Below are 21,002 nucleotides of genomic sequence, written 5' to 3'. Positions count from 1 at the left end.
ACTTAATTTATTTATAGATTTTATGTTATTAACCCTAAACTGTAAAGAATATATATATATATATATTTATTTATTTAAAAAATATTTTTATACCATAAAGTAATGAATCATTTAATTTATTTATAGATTTTATGTTATTAACTTAAACTCTAAATCTTAAAATATATATATATTTTATATTATAAAATAATAAATTATTTAATTTATGGTTTGACTGTCTGTATCATTACTTTTGACCCTAATGTGGAACGAACTCCTTTTCTTCCCTTCCTATCTATTCACCGTAACTAGACTCACCTCTTTATTCATGAGACGAAACTGACTGACTATTCAATCCTGTAACTCAATCACCTTTTTTCTTTCGCCTATTGATTCGTAAACTAAAACTCAACAAGAATGACAGATGACACTCTGTTACTATATATATATATATATATATTATAAAATAATGAATCATTTAATTTATTTTATAGATTTTATGTGTCTTTTATATATTTTAAAAAATTATGAATTTTTGTATAAGAGTAAATGAACCAAATAATAATAATAATAATTATTATTATTATGAAATTAGATAGTATACATATATAGTGAATATTTATAAAGTAAAAATAAATTTAAATTGGTTGGATTCAATACAATCTAATTTTAAAGAATTTACAAAATTTTCATCTATTTGAACGTAACACAACTCAAATAAGTTCATAATTTTTTTTCATTATTACTTTTATAAACGAATATCAAATTTAATGGTTTGTATTATTAGATTTATAGAATTTCATGACACAAGTTAAAAGATGAAATTTCTGATCCTAAATTATAATGAATTTGGAAGAATTTTTCTCGAATTTAAAGTATTAAGTAAAATATTTTAATTCGATGCGAATTAAATTAAAAACACCCAATACAAAATTTTTTTTTTGGTTGGATTGTATTAAATTTTTATTATTTAATAATGTTCGTCTTGATTGAAAAAATAACATTCTAGTTTTATTAAAAACAAAAATTTGTATAAAACACTGCCCCTTCTCCCTCGTCGTCATGCAGCGCCCATCAATTGAAATCCCAAAACCCCACAAACAATAACAAACCACTGATTAATATCACTCCCCAGCCGTCTCTGCCAAACCCCATTTCCCCAATTTCTAATGGCTTCGTTCTCCTATGTGCTATCTCACTCATCCCATGTTCTTTCGCCTCAAACACCGCCCATTGAGTCCAATCCCAAATACATCTTATACTCCTCCTCCTCCCAATGCCGACATCCCATTTCGATCCTACGTTCTAAGCTTAACAGGTATGAATTTACTCGATCTGGACTTGTTTTTTTCTCTCTTTGTGTGTTGTGGAAACTGGATTTGTTTAGATGGGTTGAAATTAAGAACTGAAATCGAACTGGGTTTGTTTTGGTTTTTTGTTTAGAGCACTGGAAGATCTGTTGGGGTTTGGTTGTGGGTTCTTCTTTGGCTGTTTTCGATCCTGAGAGTTTGTTTGGCGTTTACCCATTGAAGTTTTTCTTGAACATTTTTTCTCTATTGTGTTTTTAACCATTTTTTCTTTCAATTTCTCCTTGTTTTGCTCTCTTATGCTTGTTGTGTTCTTTCTTTTTTCTGCTTTAAACATGTGGATGAGTTGTTTGGGTGGAATTTTTTGGTTGAGGATTGTTTTGTTGTAATTTAGCGGTGTTTTGGAATGCGCTGTGTAACGGTTGATTTGTTAGGAATCATGAATCTCCACGATGGTATGATATTGTCCGCTTTGAGTATAAGCTCTTGTGGCCTTGCTTTGAGCTTCTCCGAAAGGCCTCGTGCCAATGGAGATGTATTCCTTTACTTATAAACCCATGCATGAGGTGAAGTTGCGCCGTTCTCAGCTAGCAGAACGTTTGTATCCTGCAGCTACTGTCATTTCATTGATAAAAATCACTTGGGTAAAGCTTATCAGGAAATTTTAATGCTTGCATAATTTGCTAGATGGGTTTTTTTTTTGGCTTTCACCTAGGAGACCTGGGTTCAATTTTCGGCAATGGAAAACTTGGTACCATTTTCTAGGATATTTGGAATTTATCCATAATCCATCTCGTTTGTATTTGATTGTGAGATCCCACATCGGTTGGGAAAGAGAATGAAGCATTCTTTATAAGGATGTGGAAACCTCTTCCTAACAGATGTTTTTTAAAAACCGTGAGGCTGACAATGATATGTAATGGGCCAAAGTGGACAATATCTGCTAGTGGTGGGCTTGAGCCGTTATAAATGGTATCAGAGCCAGGCACCGGGCGATGAGTAAGCGAGAAGGCTGAGCTCCAAAGGGGGGTGGACACGAGGCGATGTGCCAGCAAGGATGCTGGGCTCTGAAATGGGGTGGATTGTGAGATCCCACGTCGGTTGGAGAGGAGAATGAAACATTCTTTATAAGCGTGTGGAAACCTCTCCCTAGTAGATGCTTTTTAAAAACCGTGAGGCTAACAGTGATACGTAACGGGCTAAAGCGGACAATATTTGCTAGCGATGGGCTTGAGCTGTTACAAATTGTTTCAAAGCCAGACATTGGGCGATGAGTCAGCGAGGAGGCTGAGCTCTGAAGGGGGGCGGACACGAGGCGGTGTGCCAGCAAGGACACTGGGCCCTGAAATGGGGTGGATTGTGAGATCCCATATCGGTTGGGGAGGAGAATGAAACATTCTTTATAAGGTGTGGAAACCTCTCCCTAATAGAGACGTTTTAAAAACCTTAAGGGGAAACCCGAAAGGGAAAGCCCTAAAAGGACAATATCTGTTAGCGATGGGTTTGGGTCGTTACAGTTGAATTATATTATCTAGTCAATACGTTATCTACTTGCAAAGCTTTTACACGACATCGTCTAAATGCTTTTTGAATAATGAGAACGGTACGTTTTGTGTTACAGAATGGCCCTTGTCGGTCAGCGGTTAAGAAGGGGGACGCAAAGGAAACAAATATGTGCTTCCATTGCAGGTCCATTGATTGCTTTCTATTTCATTAATTGTTAAAGTCATGCATTTACTCAGTCATTTCATGTTTTTTCACTTCTTAGCAGACGTCTCGTTGGAAAAATCCACGGAAAATGTTCAACTTCCCAAGGGTGATGTTTGGTCCGTCCATAAATTCGGTGGTACCTGTGTCGGTAACTCAGAACGAATTAAGAACGTTGCTGAAGTTATAGTTAGTGATGATTCAGAGATGAAATTGGTGGTCGTCTCTGCAATGTCGAAAGTGACGGATATGATGTATGACCTCATTAACAAGGCTCAATCACGAGACAAGTCTTATGAATCTGCCTTAGATGCTGTTCGGGAAAAGTATAAATCAACGGCACACGATTTGCTTGATGGGGAAGAACTGGCCAGTTTCTTATCACAGTTGCATCATGATATTGATAATCTGTTGGCTATGCTTCAAGCAATTTATATTGGTAAGTAGGTATACTCTTACATCATTGATTACGCATTGTTCGGTGGACGATATGATACCATTGTGAAGATATGTAGAGGATCGTTGTAGAAAATCGAGCTTAATTTATTTCTAGTATCTCCATAGTGTACACCACCGTTAATGAAGGGCTTAGCGAGAACTGGTTCAAGTCATGATGGCTACGTACCTAAGATTTAATATATAGAATTCTTGGATGAAAATCTCACTGAAAATAAGTAATTTAGTCTGATTTTGATCCCCGTGTTGTCGTTGGGCATTCTTTTCTTCCCGACTAGTTGACCTTTCATGGTAGAAAGTACATTGACCCGTGACTTGCTTCGTATCATCTTGCAGCTGGTCATGCCATGGAATCCTTTACCGATTTTGTTGTAGGACATGGAGAATTGTGGTCCGCTAGTTTGTTGTCGGCTGTTATTAGACAGGTATGGCACGTGTTTTTCGTTCTATTTGTTAATGCAGCTTGCGAATCTGTTACCGATATGCGATACTGATCCTTTCAAGTGTTTCGTTAGAGGGGGTTTGATTGCAAGTGGATGGATACAAGGGAAGTTTTGATAGTAAATCCAACTTCTTCAAATCAAGTTGATCCCGACTTTTCGGAATCTGCTCGAAGACTTGAGCGATGGTATTCCAAAAACTCGGCCAAGATAATCATTGCAACTGGTTTTATTGCGAGTACACATCAAAACATACCCACTACTTTAAAGAGAGATGGGAGTGACTTTTCTGCTGCGATAATGGGTGCTCTATTAACGTCTCGGAGAGTCACTATTTGGACCGATGTCGATGGTGTTTATAGTGCAGATCCGAGAAAAGGTATATGTCGTACTTTTGTGCTTAACTCATAATTATATGAAACATTTAAGTACATTATACTCGAATCTCTATGCTTTTATTTGAAAACGTTCGGATGCTTTATATTAGAACTTTAGTGCCTATATGGATCCAGGTTCGGTCTCGTCTTTTAATACATCTTCCCTATTTATTGCAAATTTAATCTCATCGAAGCAGCAATGTTGCTATTGTTGAGGATTGTTGGGATGGAGTCCCACATTGGCTAATTTAGGTAATGATAGTGGGTTTCGGGAATGATCATGGGTTTATAAGTAAGGAATACATCTCCATTGGTCTGAGATCTTTTGGGGAAGCCCAAAGTAAAGCCATGAGAGCTTATGCTCAAAGTGGACAATATCATACCATTGCGGAGATCCGTGATTCCTAACATGGTATCAGAGCCATGCCCTTAATTTAGCCATGTCTATAGAATCCTTAAGTGTCGAACAAAGAAATTGTTAGCCTCGAAGATGCAGTCAAAAGTGACTCATGTGTCGAACAAATGGTGTACTTTGTTCGAGGACTCCAAAGATAGGAGTCGAGCCTTGATTAAGGGGAGACTGTTTGAGGGCTACATAGACCTCAGGGGAGGCTCTATGGTGTACTTCGTTCGAGGGGAGGATTGTTGGGAGGGAGTTCCACATTGGCTAATTTAGGGAACGATCATGGGTTTATAAGTAAGGAATACATCTCCATTGGTATGAGGCTGTTTGAAGAAGCCACGAGAGCTTACGCTCAAAGTGGACAATATCATACCATTGTGGAGATCCGTGATTCCTAACACATTATACTCGAAATCTCTATGCTTGTATTTAAAAACGTTCGGATGCTTTATATTAGAACTTTAATCTCATCAAAGCAGCAATGTTACTGTATCATGAGGTTTGTTTCTTGTGCAGTTAAGGAAGCAGTTGTTTTAAAGACATTGTCCTATCAAGAGGCCTGGGAGATGGTAAGTCGGGTTGTTGTATTCTATAATGAATATCGAACTCTGCTTCGGTCGCTAACATATATTATATTGACGTGCAGTCGTATTTTGGTGCAAATGTTTTACATCCTCGTACGATTATTCCAGTAATGCAATATGACATACCGATTATCATAAGGAACATTTTCAATCTCTCTGCACCTGGAACAACGATCTGCCGACAAACAGTTGACGAGGAGAGCGAGAGTCTAGTGTCTTTTGTTAAAGGATTTGCAACTATCGACAATGTTGCGCTTATAAACGTTGAAGGGTGAGTTTAATTCGTCGTTAGCTATCCATCTTTGTCTTAAACTATAAGTATGTCTTCCTTACTGATATCGTGATCTCATTTCCGTATCTCGTCCCCCAATTTTTCTCCAGCACTGGAATGGCTGGTGTCCCGGGTACCGCCAATGCCATTTTTGGTGCTGTTAAAGATGTAGGAGCTAATGTTATTATGATTTCTCAGGTGATTCGATATAACCTCTTCTTTTTCGACTTTAATCTAGACTTTGTTGTATGATGCTTATACGAAGGTTAATGCAGGCTAGTAGTGAACATTCTGTGTGTTTTGCGGTGCCCGAGAAGGAAGTAAAAGCTGTTGCCGAGGCATTGAAATCTAGATTCCGTCAAGCCTTAGAGGCTGGGCGCCTTTCGCAGGTAATTAATTGTTTTGACTCGAGGAGTCTGATTTTCTTTCCTTCTATATGTTTCGTGCATACCAAAAAGTTCAATCTTGTGAGATCAATCTTGAAAAAGATCAATGAAAAAGATCAATCTTGTGAGATCTCACATCAGAACGAAACATTCTTTATAAGGGTGTGGAAACCTCTCCCTATTAGACGCAGTTTAAAAACCTTGAGGGAAAACCTAAAGAGAATAATATTTGCTAGCGGTGAGCTTGAGTTGTTACAAATGGTATCAGAGCCAGATTCCGGGCGGTGTGCCAGCGAGGAGGCTGGGCCCTGAAGGGGGTATGACACGAGGCGGTGTGCCAACAAGGACGCTGGGTCCCAAAGGGAGTGGATTGGGGGGTCCCACATCAATTGGAGAAGGGAACGAGTGTCAGCGAGGACGCTGGGCCCCGAAGGGGGTGGATTGTGAGATCCCACATCGACTGGGGAGGAGAACGAAGCATTCTTTATAGGGTGTGGAAACCTCTCCCTAGTAGACGCATTTTAAAAACCTTGAGAGGAAGCCCGAACGGGAAAGTCCAAAGAGGACAATATTTGCTGGGCTTGAGCTGTTACAAATGATATCAGAGCCAAACACCGGGTGATGTGCCAGCGAGGACGTTGGGCCCCGAATGGGGTGGATTGTGAGATCCCACATCGGTTGGGGAGGAGAATGAAACATTCTTTATAAGGATGTGGAAACCTCTCCCTAGCAGACGCGTTTTAAAACCTTGAAGGAAAGCCCGGAAGGTAAATCCAAAGAGGACAATATTGGCTTGGGCTGTTACATCCAAAATCGAGCCACGATTTATACCAAGTTTTTCTGTATTATTTTATTTTATTTAATAAGTAACCAAGTTTTTCTCGAGTACCGTGAAAGAAAACAGAATATAATATAATATGATCCTCAGGTCGCAGTCGTTCCGAACTGTAGCATTTTGGCAGCGGTTGGACAGAGAATGGCGAGTACTCCTGGAGTCAGTGCCACCCTTTTCAATGCACTGGCAAAGGTCACAAATTACTTATTCACTTAGTTATGTTGTGTAATTTATTTTCTCTACATGAATAATGATGGTAAGTTACAACGCAGGCTAACATAAATATCCGAGCTATTGCCCAAGGCTGCACGGAATACAACATTACTGTAGTCGTTAGGCGAGAAGATTCTATAAAAGCCTTGAGAGCCGTGCACTCGAGATTTTACCTGTCAAGGACAACGATTGCAATGGGAATCATCGGACCTGGACTTATTGGTGCCACGTTACTCGAGCAGCTAAAGGATCAGGTGATCTTTATGAACGAAATCCTTTATTAATCTGGGTTTTATTTCGAAGTTATTTTACCTTTGTGGTGCTATCCAAATCCATGTGGATAATTGCCACATGTCCCGTGTCCATGGTTGGGAAGGTGGTAGACCAACCAAAGTTTTCCATCGGCATGCTCCAAAGATTGGTCGCCTGTGAGATGTCACATCGGTTGGGGAGGAAAATGAAACATTCTTTATAAGAGTGTGGAAACCTCTCCCTAGTAGACACGTTTTAAAAATTTTGAGGGAAAACCCAAAAGGGAAAGCCCAAAGAGGATAACATCTGTTAGCGGTGGGCTAGGAAAGGGGCATGAAACATTCTTTATAAGGGTGTGGAAACCTCTTCCTAAAGAGAGCCAGACATCGGGCAGTGTGCCAACAAGGACGCTGAGTCTCAAAGGGGAGTGGACACCAAGCGGTGTGCGAGCAAGGACGCTGGGCCTTAAAAGGGGGTGGACACCGGGCGGTGTGCCAACTAGGACGCTGGGCCGCGAAGGGGGGTGGATTGTGAGATCCCACATCGATTGGAGAGGGGAACGAAACATTCTTTATAAGGGTGTGGAAACCTCTCCCTAGCAGATGCGTTTTAAAAACCTTAAGGGCAAGCTCGAAAGGGAAAGCTTAAAGAGGACAATATCTGCTGGCAGTGGGCTTGGTCTGTTACAAATAGTATCAGAGCCAGACACCAGGCGATGTGCCAACGAGGAGGCTGAGCCCCAAAGGAGGTGGACATGAGGCGGTGTGCCAGCAAGGACGCTGGGCTCCGAAGGGGGTGCATTGGTCATTGAAGTGTTCATTTTGAGTCCTAACATGTTTATAAGAATTGTTCATTGGCAGGCATCCGTTCTCAAAGAAGACTTCAACATCGATTTGCGTGTCTTGGGAATTATTAGCTCCAAAAGCATGCTTTTGTGCGATGAGTAAGTTTAAAACTCGATTTCGATTCCTTTCATTATTTGTACCGTATAGGGTTATTCACGATTCCATTACTATTTGGCATTATGATGTGCCTGTGTTACGTGGATGTACTCGAGAAAGGTCGTTCTCTTGAACGTGTTATCTTCTTCTGATGTTCTAAAATTTCGAACGTAGAGTAGGCTTGTTCCTTACTATCATCCTCTGTATTTTTACGTTCTCGTCTCTACGTTTTCTATGCATCAATTTTCTCGTTGATCCTTGGCGTTCTCATGCTCAATGCTCTCCACGAATCCCTTCGTAATCGAAACGTTTTTTTGGTTAATACCCATTGGAGATGTAAAGTTTGGCGCTGTTTCGTTTAATACTCGATTTAATTATTTATGATATGTGATTGTAGGGGAGTTGACTTAACTAATTGGAGAGAACTTCAAGGTGAGAGAGGCGAAACGGCAGATATGGAACGGTTCGTGCAGCATGTGCATCAAAATCATTTTATTCCGAACACCGTTTTGGTCGATTGCACGGCCAATCCTGATATTGCTAGCCATTACTACAACTGGCTTCGAAGAGGAATTCATGTCATTACTCCAAATAAAAGGGCTAACTCGGGACCGCTCGATCAGGTACCTCCTATATGGAAATTACTTCTCTTACCCTTCACGGCCCTTTCGAAACGAAACGTATTGACAGCTATAGAATGCAAAGGTTTTTAGTTTCTGGGTCTTTTCTGTTCGGTACGGCTTTGGTTAACAGAAAATTTCAGACTCGAGAATGCGATGAAATCACGAATGATTAAACCGTGTCGTTTATGTTACATTGCAAATTACTGTTTCGAATGTGCTATACTAATTCTTTGGTTACGTCTTTGCTGTTCAATCCAGTATTTGAAGTTGAGAGCTCTTCAACGACAGTCGTATACTCATTACTTTTACGAAGCTACGGTTGGAGCCGGTCTTCCAATCATTAGCACGCTACGTGGTTTGCTCGAAACCGGAGACAAAATATTACGTATTGAAGGCATCTTCAGGTTGTTTGTCCTCTCTTTGAATAAAGTTTTGCTTTATATTTTCTTCACTTAACATAATTGTCCCCATACTGCTAGGGTGTATGACTATTTTATCTGGACCCAAGTGCCATAGCTTTGTTCGCTCAAAGGGCGTTTTTTCGGGGCCTAGCGTCCTAGCTGGCATACCACCTAGTGTTCACCCCTTTTCAGGGCCCAGCGTCCTAGCTGGCACACCGCCCAATGTCCACCCCCTTTCGAGGTCCAACGTCCTCGCTCGCACACCGCTTGGTGTCCACTCCCCTTTGGGACTCAGCGTCCTTATTGGCACACCGCCCGGTGTCTGGCTCTCCTTAGGAAGAGGTTTCCACACCCTTATAAAGAATGTTTCGTGCCCCTCTCCAAGCCTACCGCTAGCAGATGTTGTCCTCTTTGGGCTTTCCTTTTCGGGTTTCCCCTCAAGGTTTTTAAAACGTGTCTGCTAGGGAGAGGTTTCCACACCCTTGTAAATAATGTTTCGTTTCCCTCTCCAATCGATGTGGGATCTCACAGTTAGATTCGACGTTTTTCTTTGAGCTTTAGTGACGAAGCCCTTTTTTTATTACTCTTGATCTTATTTTTACTTGACCGGAGTCCCTTGGTTGAGTCGGCCCCCTTTCGTAGACTTTCTTTTTTGTAGGTTTATGTATCTTTTTCCTTTTTCTCAATGAAAATTCGGTTTTTCATACCCAAAAAACGTCAATATAGACCGTGCATACAAATTTATACTTGATGTGTGTTAAAAGCATCCCGTCTGTTCTTCCCCATTTTTCTAGATTATCCAACCAGCGAAACTTCCTCTCGAATCTTCCTACGGATTTCGAGAGCTTTTAGAGGGTAGGTATAGCAATGTAGATTGAAGATTTATTTCTCGATCGTGATTGATTGCCTTGAATTTAGGTATTTCGAAATGAAGGCAACTAAAATGTACGATCGTCAAACGGCCCAACCAAGGTTTCCTAATTAGGGTTTTGGTTTTAATCTCGTACGTACAGTGCTATAGACCTTTTTATTCCAATATCTCTGTCAAATCACAAGGTTTACAAAAATGGTTTAGCTCTCGGTCTGTTTTCGTTCGTTCGACATCGAGGTGCCATCGGCGTCTGCTTGCTTGCGTTCTAGGGCAGTTCCGAAAAGCTGTCTTCTCTTTCCAATATCTTAATATTCCCCTAGGAAGTAGTGTTCGGACTTAAGTGTCGAAAGAAGATTTATTTCTCGATCGTCATTGATTGCCTTGAACTTAGGTATTTTGAATTGAAGGCAACTAAAATGTATGATCGTCAAACAGTCCAACCAGGGTTTCCAAATGAGGGTTTCGGTTTTAATCTCGTACGTACAGTGCTATAGGCTTTATTCCCAATATCTCTGTCAAATTATAGTGTTTCCAAAAATAGTTTCGCTCTCGGCCAGTTTTCATTCAACCGACATTGGGGTGCCATCGGTGTCTATTTACTTGCGTTCTCGGGCAGTTCGAAAAAACTGCCTTCTCTTTCCAATATCTTAATATTTCTCTAGGAAGCAGTGCTCGGACTTGAATGTTGAAAAAGATTTATTTCCCGATCGTCATTGATTGCCTTGAATTTAGATTTATTTCGAAATGAAGGCAACTAAAATGTACGATCGTCAAACGGTCCAACCAGGGTTTCCAAATTAGGGTTTCAGGGTTTCCAAATTAGGGTTTCAGTTTTAATCTTGTACGTACAGTGCTATAGACTTTCTTTCAAATATCTCTGTCAAATTATAGTGTTTCCAAAAATGGTTTCACTCCTGGCCAGTTTTCATTCGACCAACGTCGAGGTGCCATCAACGTCTATTTGCTTGCATTCTAGGTCAGTTTCGAAAAGCTGTCTTCTCTTTCCCATATCTTAATATTCCCCTAGGAAGCAGTGCTCGGACTTGAATGTCGAAGAAGATTTATTTCTCGATCGTCATTGATTGCCTTGAATTTAGGTATTTCGAAATGAAGGCAACTAAAACGTACGTTTAAAAAAGTCTAAGCACACTTAACAACCCTTAATATGTTGACAGTCTTTGCTTTCATGTTATTTTCTGCTGCAGTGGGACATTGAGTTACATCTTCAACAACTTTACGAGCGGTAAATCTTTTAGCGACATCGTATCCGAAGCAAAGCAAGCGGGTTATACCGAGCCCGATCCAAGAGATGACTTATCCGGAACCGATGTTGCCAGAAAGGTAAACATGTGTTCTCAATCGCCTGTGTAAAATCCGAAAACATGTGTTCTGAATCGCCCGTGTAAAATTTGTTTATGCTTTAAGTTTCGTTCGTGTTTCAGGTGATCATTCTTGCAAGAGAATCGGGTTTGAAACTCGAACTAGCCGATATCCCCGTGGAAAACCTCGTGCCAGAGCCATTAAGAGTATGGCTAAATAATATGTTTAACCATTTAATGCTTAAAGTTTGTACTCCATTGTTGACTTGGACCTCTAATGTACTATAGGCCAGTGCATCGGCTGAGGAGTTCATGCAACAATTGCCACGGTTCGATGTCGAGCTGACGAGGAAACGACAGGAGGCTGAGAATGCTGGGGAAGTGAGTATCTCTACAAAATAGTTCTGCTAGTTACTTACTTTTAAGGAATCTGCTAGGTTCAACTTGTATTTTAAGCTGCTGTGAGTTGGTCTTTGTTGAACCAAAAATGTGCATATCCATGGTTTTCGTGAGCATACGTAAAGTTACATGCATTATGTATCGGTTGGAGAGGGGAACGAAGCATTCTTTATAAGGGTGTGGAAACCTCTCCCTAGCATACGTGTTTTAAAAACCTTTAGGGGAAGCTTGGTAGGGAAAGCCCAAAGAGGACAATATCTGCTAGCGGTAGGCTTGGACGGTTACAAATAGTATCAGAGTTAGACACTGGGCGGTGTACCAGCGAGGATGCTTGGGCCTTTAACGGAGTGGATTGTGAGATCCCACATCGGTTGGAGAGGGGAACGAAGCATTCTTTGTAAGGGTGTGGAAACCTCTCCCATATCGGTTGGAGAGGGGAACAAAGCATTCCTTATAAGGGTGTGGAAACCTCTCCCTATCATACGTGTTTTAAAAACCTTGAGGGGAAGCCCGATAGGGAAAGTCCAAAGAGGAGAATATTTGCTAGCGGTAGGCCTGGGCTGTTACAAATAGTATCAGAGTTAGACACTGGGCAGTGTGCCAGCGAGGACGCTGACCCTTAATGGGGGGTGGATTGTGAGATCCCATATCGATTGGAGAAGGGAACGAAGCATTTCTTGTAAGGGTGTGGAAACCTCTCCTTAAGTAAATGCGTTTTAAAATCCTGAGGGGAAGCTTGGAAGTGAAAGTCCAAAGAGGACAATATCTGCTAGGTTTGGGCTGTTACAAATGGTATCAGAGCCAGACACCCGAGTAGTATGCCAACAAGGATGCTGGCCCCCAAGAGGGGGTGGATTGTGAGGAATGAGACATTTCTTATAAAGGTGTGGAAATCCCTCCCCAGCAGATGCGTTTTAAAAACCTTAAGGGGAAGCTCGGAAGGGAAAGTCCAAAGAGGACAATATCTGCTATCGGTGGGGTTGGGTTTGTTACAAATAGTATCAGAGCTAGACACCAGGCGGTGTGCCAACGAGGACGCTAGGCCCCTAGGGAGGGGTGGATTGTGAGATCCCACATCGGTCGGAGAAACATTCCTTATAAGGGTGTGGAAACCTATCCCTAGCATATGTGTTTGAAAAACCTTGAGAGGAAGTCTGAAAGGGAAAACTCAAAGAGGACAATATTTGGTAACGGTGGGCTTGGGTTGTTACAAATTGTATCAGAGCTAGATATCGGGCGGTGTGCCAGCATAAACGCTGGGACCCCAAGGGGGGTGAACTGTGAGATCCCACATCGGTTGGAGAGAGAAACGAAACATTCCTTGCAAGGGTGTAGAAACCTCTCCCAAGTAGACGCGTTTTAAAACCTTGTGGGGAAGCCCGAAAGGGAAAATCCAAAAAAGAACAATATTTGCTAGCAGTACGCTTGGGCTGTTACAGCTCTTTAGCTCCTTAGCTCCTTATCAGTATCGTAGCTCTGTCTGTGTATTTGACTACCTGGATTCTCTTTTATTTGGTGTTCATGTAAACCCCTTATTATTTTCTAAAGGTGTTGCGATACGTCGGGGTGGTCGATGTCGAAAATCAAAGAGGCTTCGTCGAGATGCAAAGGTACAAGAACGATCACCCATTTGCACAACTTTCAGGATCCGACAACATCATCGCTTTCACCACGACGAGGTACAGAACTCAGCCTTTAATAGTTCGGGGACCGGGCGCCGGGGCTCAAGTGACAGCAGGTGGGATCTTCAGTGACATCTTGAGGCTAGCATCTTACCTTGGTGCTCCATCATAATCCCATCCTTATTAGTTTCCTAGTCTCTATGCTCTCTTTTGGTTGTTGGGACGGTCTCTTTTGCCTTGTGTCTTTTTTGTTTGCAATGTAGGTTCTTCTATGTTGGGAATTTTAATTCTTAATAAAATCAAGCTTGTTTTATCTTTTTTTTCGCTCGGGTTCGACAATTATATTATTGAGAATCGAACTATTTGGGGTGTACACAGATTTGGTCAGGTTGGAAAAAAATGTTGGACCAACTGGACATTTGGGGTCGGTTGAGTTGGTGGCTTGAGTAATTCGAATAGAGTGTACACAGATTTGGTCGGGTTGGAAAAAAATATTGAACCAATCAGACATTTGGGATTGATTGAGTTGGTGGCCCGAGCAATTCAAATAGAGTGTACATAGATTTGGTCTAGTTGGAAAAAAATGTTGGACCAACCAGAAATTTGGGATTGGTTGAGTTGGTGGCTCGAATAATTCGAATAGAGTGTACACAGATTTGGTCTGGTTGGAAAAAAATGTTGGACCAACCGGACAATTTGAATAGAGTGTACACAGATTTGGTTTGGTTGGATAAAAATATTGGACCAATTGGACATTTGGGGTTGGTTGAGTTGGTGGCCGAGCAATTCGAATAGAGTATACACATATTTGGTCTGGTTGGAAAAAAAATGTTGGACCAATCGGAAATTTGGAGTTGGTTGACCAACTGGACAATTCGAATAGAGTGTACACAGATTTGGTCTGGTTGGAAAAAAATATTGGACCAACCAGATATTTGGGGTTGGTTGAGTTGGTGGCCCGAGCAATTTGAATAGAGTGTACATAGATTTGGTCTGGTTGGAAAAAAATATTGGACCAATCGGACATTTGGGTTGGTTGAGTTGGTGGCCCAAGCAATTTGAATAGAGTGTACAACCCAACCTGAGTTGAGTTGGGTTAAATTTTCGTTCTCTTTTTTTAATTATTTAAAAAAATTCTACCTATCGAGAATACGTGTTACATTTATAATTAAAATTTTATAAAGTTCAAATATCTGTCGTAATGCATCACAAAATTGTTTGCAAACGTTAAACAACAATGGTTAAATATTCTTAATTTTCCCTTAAAAAAAAAAAAGGTTGAATTGAGTTGCAATCTACTCGTGAATAGATTGTGAGATTCCGCATCGGTTGGGGAGAATGAAACATTTTTTATAAGGTGCGGAAAGCTCTCTCTCTAGTAGACGCGTTTTAAAAATTTTGAGGGAAAAGTTCAAAGAAGATAGTATCTGCTAGCAAGGGAAAGTTTAGAGAAGACAGTATCTGCTAGTAGTGGGCTCGGGCTGTTATAGATCTGAATTAAAAATTTTGAGGGAAAAGTCATCGAAAGGGAAAGTTTAAAGAAGACATTATCTACTAGCGATGGGTTCGGGCTGTTATAGATCTGAATTCTCGATTTTTTTAAAAAAATCAACTCAATCCAAACTAAAAAAAAAAAAAGCTTAGAAATTTGTCTCTCGTGTATTATTTAGAAAAATCAACTAAATAGTGAGAGATAGGAATAATTTTTTATATCTATTCCGATATAATGAGATAAAGAGCCGAAAGAAAATGGCAGGGCATTTCCACGGCGTTGAGCAGTGAGCCGAACACAAAGAACAACTCGAACAATTGCGACAAGATGGACAAAACTTTTACGGAATCCAAACTATGCACAGACTCTAGGCGCCTTCTCTTCGATCGTCGCTACGGTTGGGTGTTAGTATCTCTCGATTCCAGCTCACTGTCTGTAAATTCGTAATTTGGATTTTGATGATGTTTCCCTTTGTTTTGCAGGATTGATGAATGGAAAAATCCTTCGGATGAAGCTTTGGCCGGTGGCCGAGGAATGTATGTGTGTTTCTTTGCGTTCATTGTTCATCAGCGTTGGCTGTCGTGCTTTCTGTTGTTTCGATTTTCAGTTCTCAAAGAATGAGAGAGGCTTCTTTTTCGATTTGTTGGCTTGATTCTTTTCTTGTTATGACAAAAGTGGTTTCGATTTTTCGTTTCTCAAGTACATTTGTGCTTTCTCTTTGCTTTTTGAATAAGTTTTGTTTCCGATTAGGTTACTCAAGCTTCTTGTTTACCAAGCAGTTGATAGCAATTTTAGATTGGCGTCCTGATCGTATCTTATCTTTTTTAGGTTTTGCATTGCGCCCCTCGCGAAAACGCTGGTTAATTCAGTCGCGCAGATGGTATGGCTCTAATCTTATCCACTGTTAATTATTGTTCTTGTGTTTAATTTTCTTTATCTTTGAAAAATACACGATTGAATTAGATCAAAATTGGTGAACAAAAATGGAGGAGGAGGAAGAGGAAGCTTCCTGTCTAGTGAACTTTTGGGAAAAGAACTTCGCAATCAATGTTTGTGAAATTGAAATTGTAAATGTGAGATCCCACGTTGGTTGGAGAAGAGAACGAAGCATTCCTTATAAGGGTGTGGAAACCTCTACCTAGTAGGCGCGTTTTTTAAAACCGTGGGCACGACGGTGATACGTAATGGGCTAAAACGGACAATATTTGCTAGCAATGGAATGACTTAGATTGTTACAGGAAATGAACTGTGGTTTGATAAAGTTTGGGGTGTGTGGGTACACAGATCTTGTGAGGCATTGATTCTTCAATGAAAATAGTTATTCAGTGTTGTGTTTCAGTATGTAAAGTTAAGTTCAGAGACTCTTGGGAAGTTTCAAAATCCATTGTTTAATAAGTTATTCAAGTGCTTTAGCTTGTTCGGGTTCGTTAAAACTATCTGCTAGCGATGACTTGGATTGTTACAGGAAATGAACTGTGGTTTGATAGAGTTTGGGGTGTGTGGGGTACACAGTTCTTGTGAGGCATTGGTTCTTCAATGAAAATAGTTATTGAGTGTTGTGTTTCAGTATGTAAAGTTAAGTTCAGAGACTGTTGGAAGTTTCAAAATCCATTGTTTAATAAGTTATTCAAGTGCTTTAGCTTGTTCTGGTTCGTTAGTTTTGATTCATTATGTTCCTTCTTCCTTTTCGATTATCCTTTTGTACCTCGAGCTTGAGACCTGATGCATACTTTTGTTATATTTGTAAATAAGAAAACTACTCATTAAGAAGAGTGAAAGAATTCGATGGAAGTGACCCGAAAAAACATCACTTGCTTAGTTGGCTAAGGTAAGGTAGCTTAACCTTTCTTTCGGAATTGTCCACTCATAGCACGATGAAATTGTCCGATTAGCTGTTCTTGGCTGTTGAGTTTAGGTAGCTAGTGCTATGGAACTCATGTGTAGTCAGAGATTTAGTAACTCTTCCGTGCTCGTAGGTTGACTTCCATATGCATCCCTAATGCTCCAACTTACCAACAAAGGAGCAACCAAGAGGTCAAATTAAAATTGCTAGAAGGAGCTCCACTTGTTGAGCTATTAAGGAAAGAGGAAGATTACAAAGAAGATTAGATACATGGATCCAAGTATATATGAGTAAAAGTGAGCTGGATCCAAAATGGCCTCCTAAGATCCTTTTAACGCCCAAAAGAACACTTTCTTTCCACTAAGATCCTTCCTCTATAAATTGTAAAAGTGATGATTTTGTTAGACTGTCAACTGTAAAAATGTGTACCCCTCGTGTACTATGAGGGGTTAAAAGGGGAATGCAACTCCTACAAGTTATTTCTATAAATTCTATTAGTTAGTTCTGCTCACGTTCCGAGAATGTAACGGTAACAGTTCAAGCCCACCGCTAGTAGATATCGTCTTTTTTGGGCTTTCCATTTCAAGCTTTCTGTCAAGGTTTTTATAATGCCTCTACTATGAGAGGGTCTAACGCTATTCCAACCAGTGCCTCGCACCATCTGGTGACTGGCTCTCATACCATTTGTAACAGCCCAAGTCCACCGCTATATAAAATCGTGAGACTGACAGCGATACGTAACGGCCCAAAACGGATAATATTTGCTAGCGGTGGGCTTGAGCTGTTACAGTAAGTGGTTTTAATATCAGTTAAAGAACCACCCACGTTCTAATCTTCGTTCATCACAAGGGGTGGATAAGCAGGAGGGAAATAAGTGGTTTTAATATCAGTTAAAGAACCACCCACGTTCTAATCTTCTTTTGGATGAACACTTGGAGCAACTAACCACTAAAAACCCTCCCCTTCTTGGGGATCTTGACCTTGAATTTCACAAAACCATTTAAAATAGAGAATTTTACGTGTTGTTGCCCCCTCCATGCTCTCCAATTGATCATGCTTCTCCCGGGGCCTGGGATATTTTGGAGTGAATTATTTCTAATTTCGACTCTCCACAATGATATGATTTTGGATGTAACAGCCTAAGTCCACAATGGTATGATTTTGGATGTAACAGCCCAAGTCCACAATGGTATGATTTTGGATATAACAGCCCAAGTCACAATATTGTCTTCTTTAGGTTTTACCTTTTGGGCCTTCCTTCAAAGTTTTAAAATGCGTCTGTTACGAAGAGGTTTCCACATTGTCATGGTCATGCTCGTCCAAGGCGTGTTGCCCATGGCCGTATGCCCATGACAAGCCAAACCCTTAATGTCTTTCCATGTTGTAAAATGTTTCTTTTGTATTTTTTGGGAGTATGACGCTTCGGGGGGAAATCATGTCTAGGCCTGCCAGACATGAAATGCCTCAAAATGTATTATAGGGGGATACAGCTAGTTGTCAACTTCTCCCTACCCGATAGTTATATGCAGTAAGCCGTTATTGTTGCTTTTTGCTTACATTCCCATATAACACCAATTTCAATTTCTCAAATCTTAGCTTTCAAAACTCTCATTCGAAATCTCTCTACCCCGTTTTCTAAAACTTTCTTTTTGAACCGGGGCCAGAGGCTCGAGCATGCGTCGCTTGGCCGTAGGCAACGCAAGAATGAATAGACTCACTTGTTGTTGAGAAGTGAGTGTCGCACAATCTCAAGTCCGCTGCCATCAAAGTACGATTGTGACACCCAGCATCCTCGTGGACACTCGTTCCCTTCTCCCATCGATGTGGGACTCCTCAATCCACCCCCCTTGGGGCCCAGCGTCTTTGCTAGCACACCACTCTGTGTCCATCCCCCTTTGGGACTCAGCCTTCTCATTGACACGTCGCCCGATATTTGGCTTTGATACCATTTGTAATAACTCAAGCCCACCGTAGCAGATATTGTCTTCTTTGGGCTTTCCCTTTAAGATTTTAAAATACGTATGCTAGGGAGAGGTTTCCACACCCTTATAAAGAATGTTTCGTTCTCCCCCTCCCCTCTCAACCGATGTGGGATCTCATTACATGTTTTCTAAAAACAACATTTGAATTAAAGAGCGGGTTGCCCGACCCTTTCCTCCAATTCTCATGATCCTCCTTTCGTTGCAGGTTAATATTGCTGCAACATCCACAGTTAAAGCTCTTGAAAACCCAGAGCTACTCTCACCTCAGGTACTACAAGCAGGTCTGCATCAAAGGCTTGAGAAATTCATGTCGTCCATGCAATACCCAGCATTCCGCCATGGCTTCCACAAAGTAACTTCTCCTTCAGTTCCCACTAGCTCCTTGCATTTACAGGATGAAAGAGTTGATCACAGCTAGCTGAATGTAAATTCATTCTCACTCACTTGAGACTTGGAGATCGAGGTAACGAGTTCGAGAGAGATTAGGGCTAATATCAAAGTTGTATCAGGTAAAATCTCACGCTATTAATTGTATCAATTTAAACTCTAAAATTTCAACCTAAGTACGAGAGTTTAGAGTTTAAATTAATTTAATTATTACTTTGGAGTTCTAATTGATACAACTAGTGGTGTACATGGTTCGGGTTGGGGATTTTTTGACCCAACCTGGTTGGTTAGATTGGTAACTCAACCCAGTCCAAAAATTATCACAACCCAACCCAATCCTCTATTTTTCGGTTGGGTTGGGTTCGGGTCGTTAAAAAAAATTATTTTTTTAAAAAAGTTTTATTTATTCAAAATTTATAATTTTTTGGATACAATCTTAGATAAAAGTTCGATATCAATAAAAAGGATTTGAGAAGATATCAATAAAAAGGATTAGTTTAAAGCATTGAATTTGGGGTTTTATATATTTTTATTTGACTTGAGTCAACTCAGGGTTTTGTCCCATGAACCTGAAATCATATCGAGTCAGTTTGGGTTTAAAAAAATGAACTCAAACCAACCCAAAAAGTTAATCCAACCCAACTCTTATAGTTTGGATTTTCGGGTTAGGTTGGTTCGGGTTGTCAGGTTGTCGGTTGTCGGTTGAATGTACACTTTTAGATACAATTGAAGGTGAAGGTGAGGATATTTGCTTTGATAAATAATTATTGATGTGTGTTTATTATTATTATTATTTATTATTTATTATTTATTATTTATTGAAACCTTTGAGGCCACCCATAGCAAATAGAAAAACAAAAAGAAATGTCAAAATCCGAAGCATCTTGGGGAAGAATATTATTTATTCTTTAACTTATAATAAATAATTAGTTAAATTTTATTTTGGTTGTGAACTTTCACGAAAATAATAATTTAATTTTTTAATTTTTTAATTTTTGTTCCTAATGATTTAATCTCGTAATTTCAAAATAATACAATTTAATCTTTAAATTTTAATAAATATTAATTTAGTTTTTTTATTGATAAGTTGATTAGATATAAAATTTATTTATAAACAACTAAGCTGTTTAAATACCAAAAATGTTAAATAATAAATTTGTGTTAATCTTGTTGGATGAGACTGGGAATGATCGTAAATTTATAATCAAAGAATAATATCTCCATTGAATGAAACCTTTTGGGGAAGCTCAAAGCAAAGCCATGAGAGCTTATGCTCAACGTGGACAATATCATACCATTGTGGAGAGTTGTGTTTATCTAACATGATGGTATAAGAGTCATGCTCTAAACTTAGCCATGTCAAACAAAGAACTCCAAAAGAAAAATGAGTCGAGTCTCGATTAAGGGAAGACGTACTTTGTTCGAGGGGAGGTGTTGGATGAAAGTCCCACATCGGCTAATAATGGCTAAGACTCCAAAAGAAAAGGAGTCGAGCCTCGATTAAGAGGAGGCGTACTTTGTTCGACGGAAGATGTTGGATGAAAGTCCCACCCACATCAGCTAATAATGACTATGACTCTAAAAGAAAAGGAGTCGAGCCTCGATTAAAGGAGACATACTTTTTCGAGGGGAGGTGTTGGATGAAAGTCTCACCTAATTTAGGAAATGATCATGAGTTTATAGTCAAAGAAAATAGAGCAGAGTTTATGCTCAAAGTGGACAATATTATATCATTGTGGAGAGCCGTGTTCATCTAACAAATCTATCGTTTCTATCTTTTAAATAATTTTAGAGTTAAAAAAAAATATTTTTGAGTTTTTATTTCCTTATGAAAAATTATAAATATTTTTATTAATTATTATTATTTTTTAATTGTAAAATTCATTCATTCCATATGTTCTATATTGCCCCA

At 39.8% G+C, this 21,002-nt stretch overlaps 2 protein-coding genes across 2 annotated transcripts; both read left to right on the top strand.

Moving 5' to 3' along the window:
- The first annotated feature begins 1,032 nt into the window (after positions 1–1,032).
- LOC111432698 (bifunctional aspartokinase/homoserine dehydrogenase 1, chloroplastic-like) lies at positions 1,033–13,706 on the top strand. The gene is made up of 18 exons (XM_023069628.1): positions 1,033–1,297; positions 2,908–2,975; positions 3,058–3,432; positions 3,786–3,874; positions 3,965–4,268; positions 5,186–5,238; positions 5,316–5,524; positions 5,635–5,722; positions 5,800–5,913; positions 6,839–6,937; positions 7,018–7,212; positions 8,071–8,153; positions 8,549–8,774; positions 9,033–9,178; positions 11,252–11,387; positions 11,489–11,572; positions 11,654–11,746; positions 13,313–13,706. Exons 1-18 carry the CDS (start codon positions 1,149–1,151, stop codon positions 13,556–13,558), a joined length of 2,757 nt encoding a protein of 918 aa, XP_022925396.1. The 5' UTR covers positions 1,033–1,148; the 3' UTR covers positions 13,559–13,706.
- A 1,404-nt stretch (positions 13,707–15,110) lies between these two features.
- On the top strand, positions 15,111–19,314 carry LOC111432700. The gene is made up of 4 exons (XM_023069631.1): positions 15,111–15,282; positions 15,361–15,414; positions 15,707–15,758; positions 18,909–19,314. The coding sequence occupies exons 1-4, from the start codon at positions 15,206–15,208 to the stop codon at positions 19,119–19,121; spliced, it is 396 nt and encodes a 131-aa protein (XP_022925399.1). The 5' UTR covers positions 15,111–15,205; the 3' UTR covers positions 19,122–19,314.
- Positions 19,315–21,002: the final 1,688 nt, after the last annotated feature.

This window comes from Cucurbita moschata, unplaced genomic scaffold (genome assembly GCF_002738365.1).
Source record: "Cucurbita moschata cultivar Rifu unplaced genomic scaffold, Cmos_1.0 Cmo_Scf00040, whole genome shotgun sequence".
NCBI lineage: Eukaryota > Viridiplantae > Streptophyta > Magnoliopsida > Cucurbitales > Cucurbitaceae > Cucurbita > Cucurbita moschata.
Note: the sequence above shows the minus strand (reverse complement) of the source record. Positions and strands in the feature narration are given on the sequence as shown.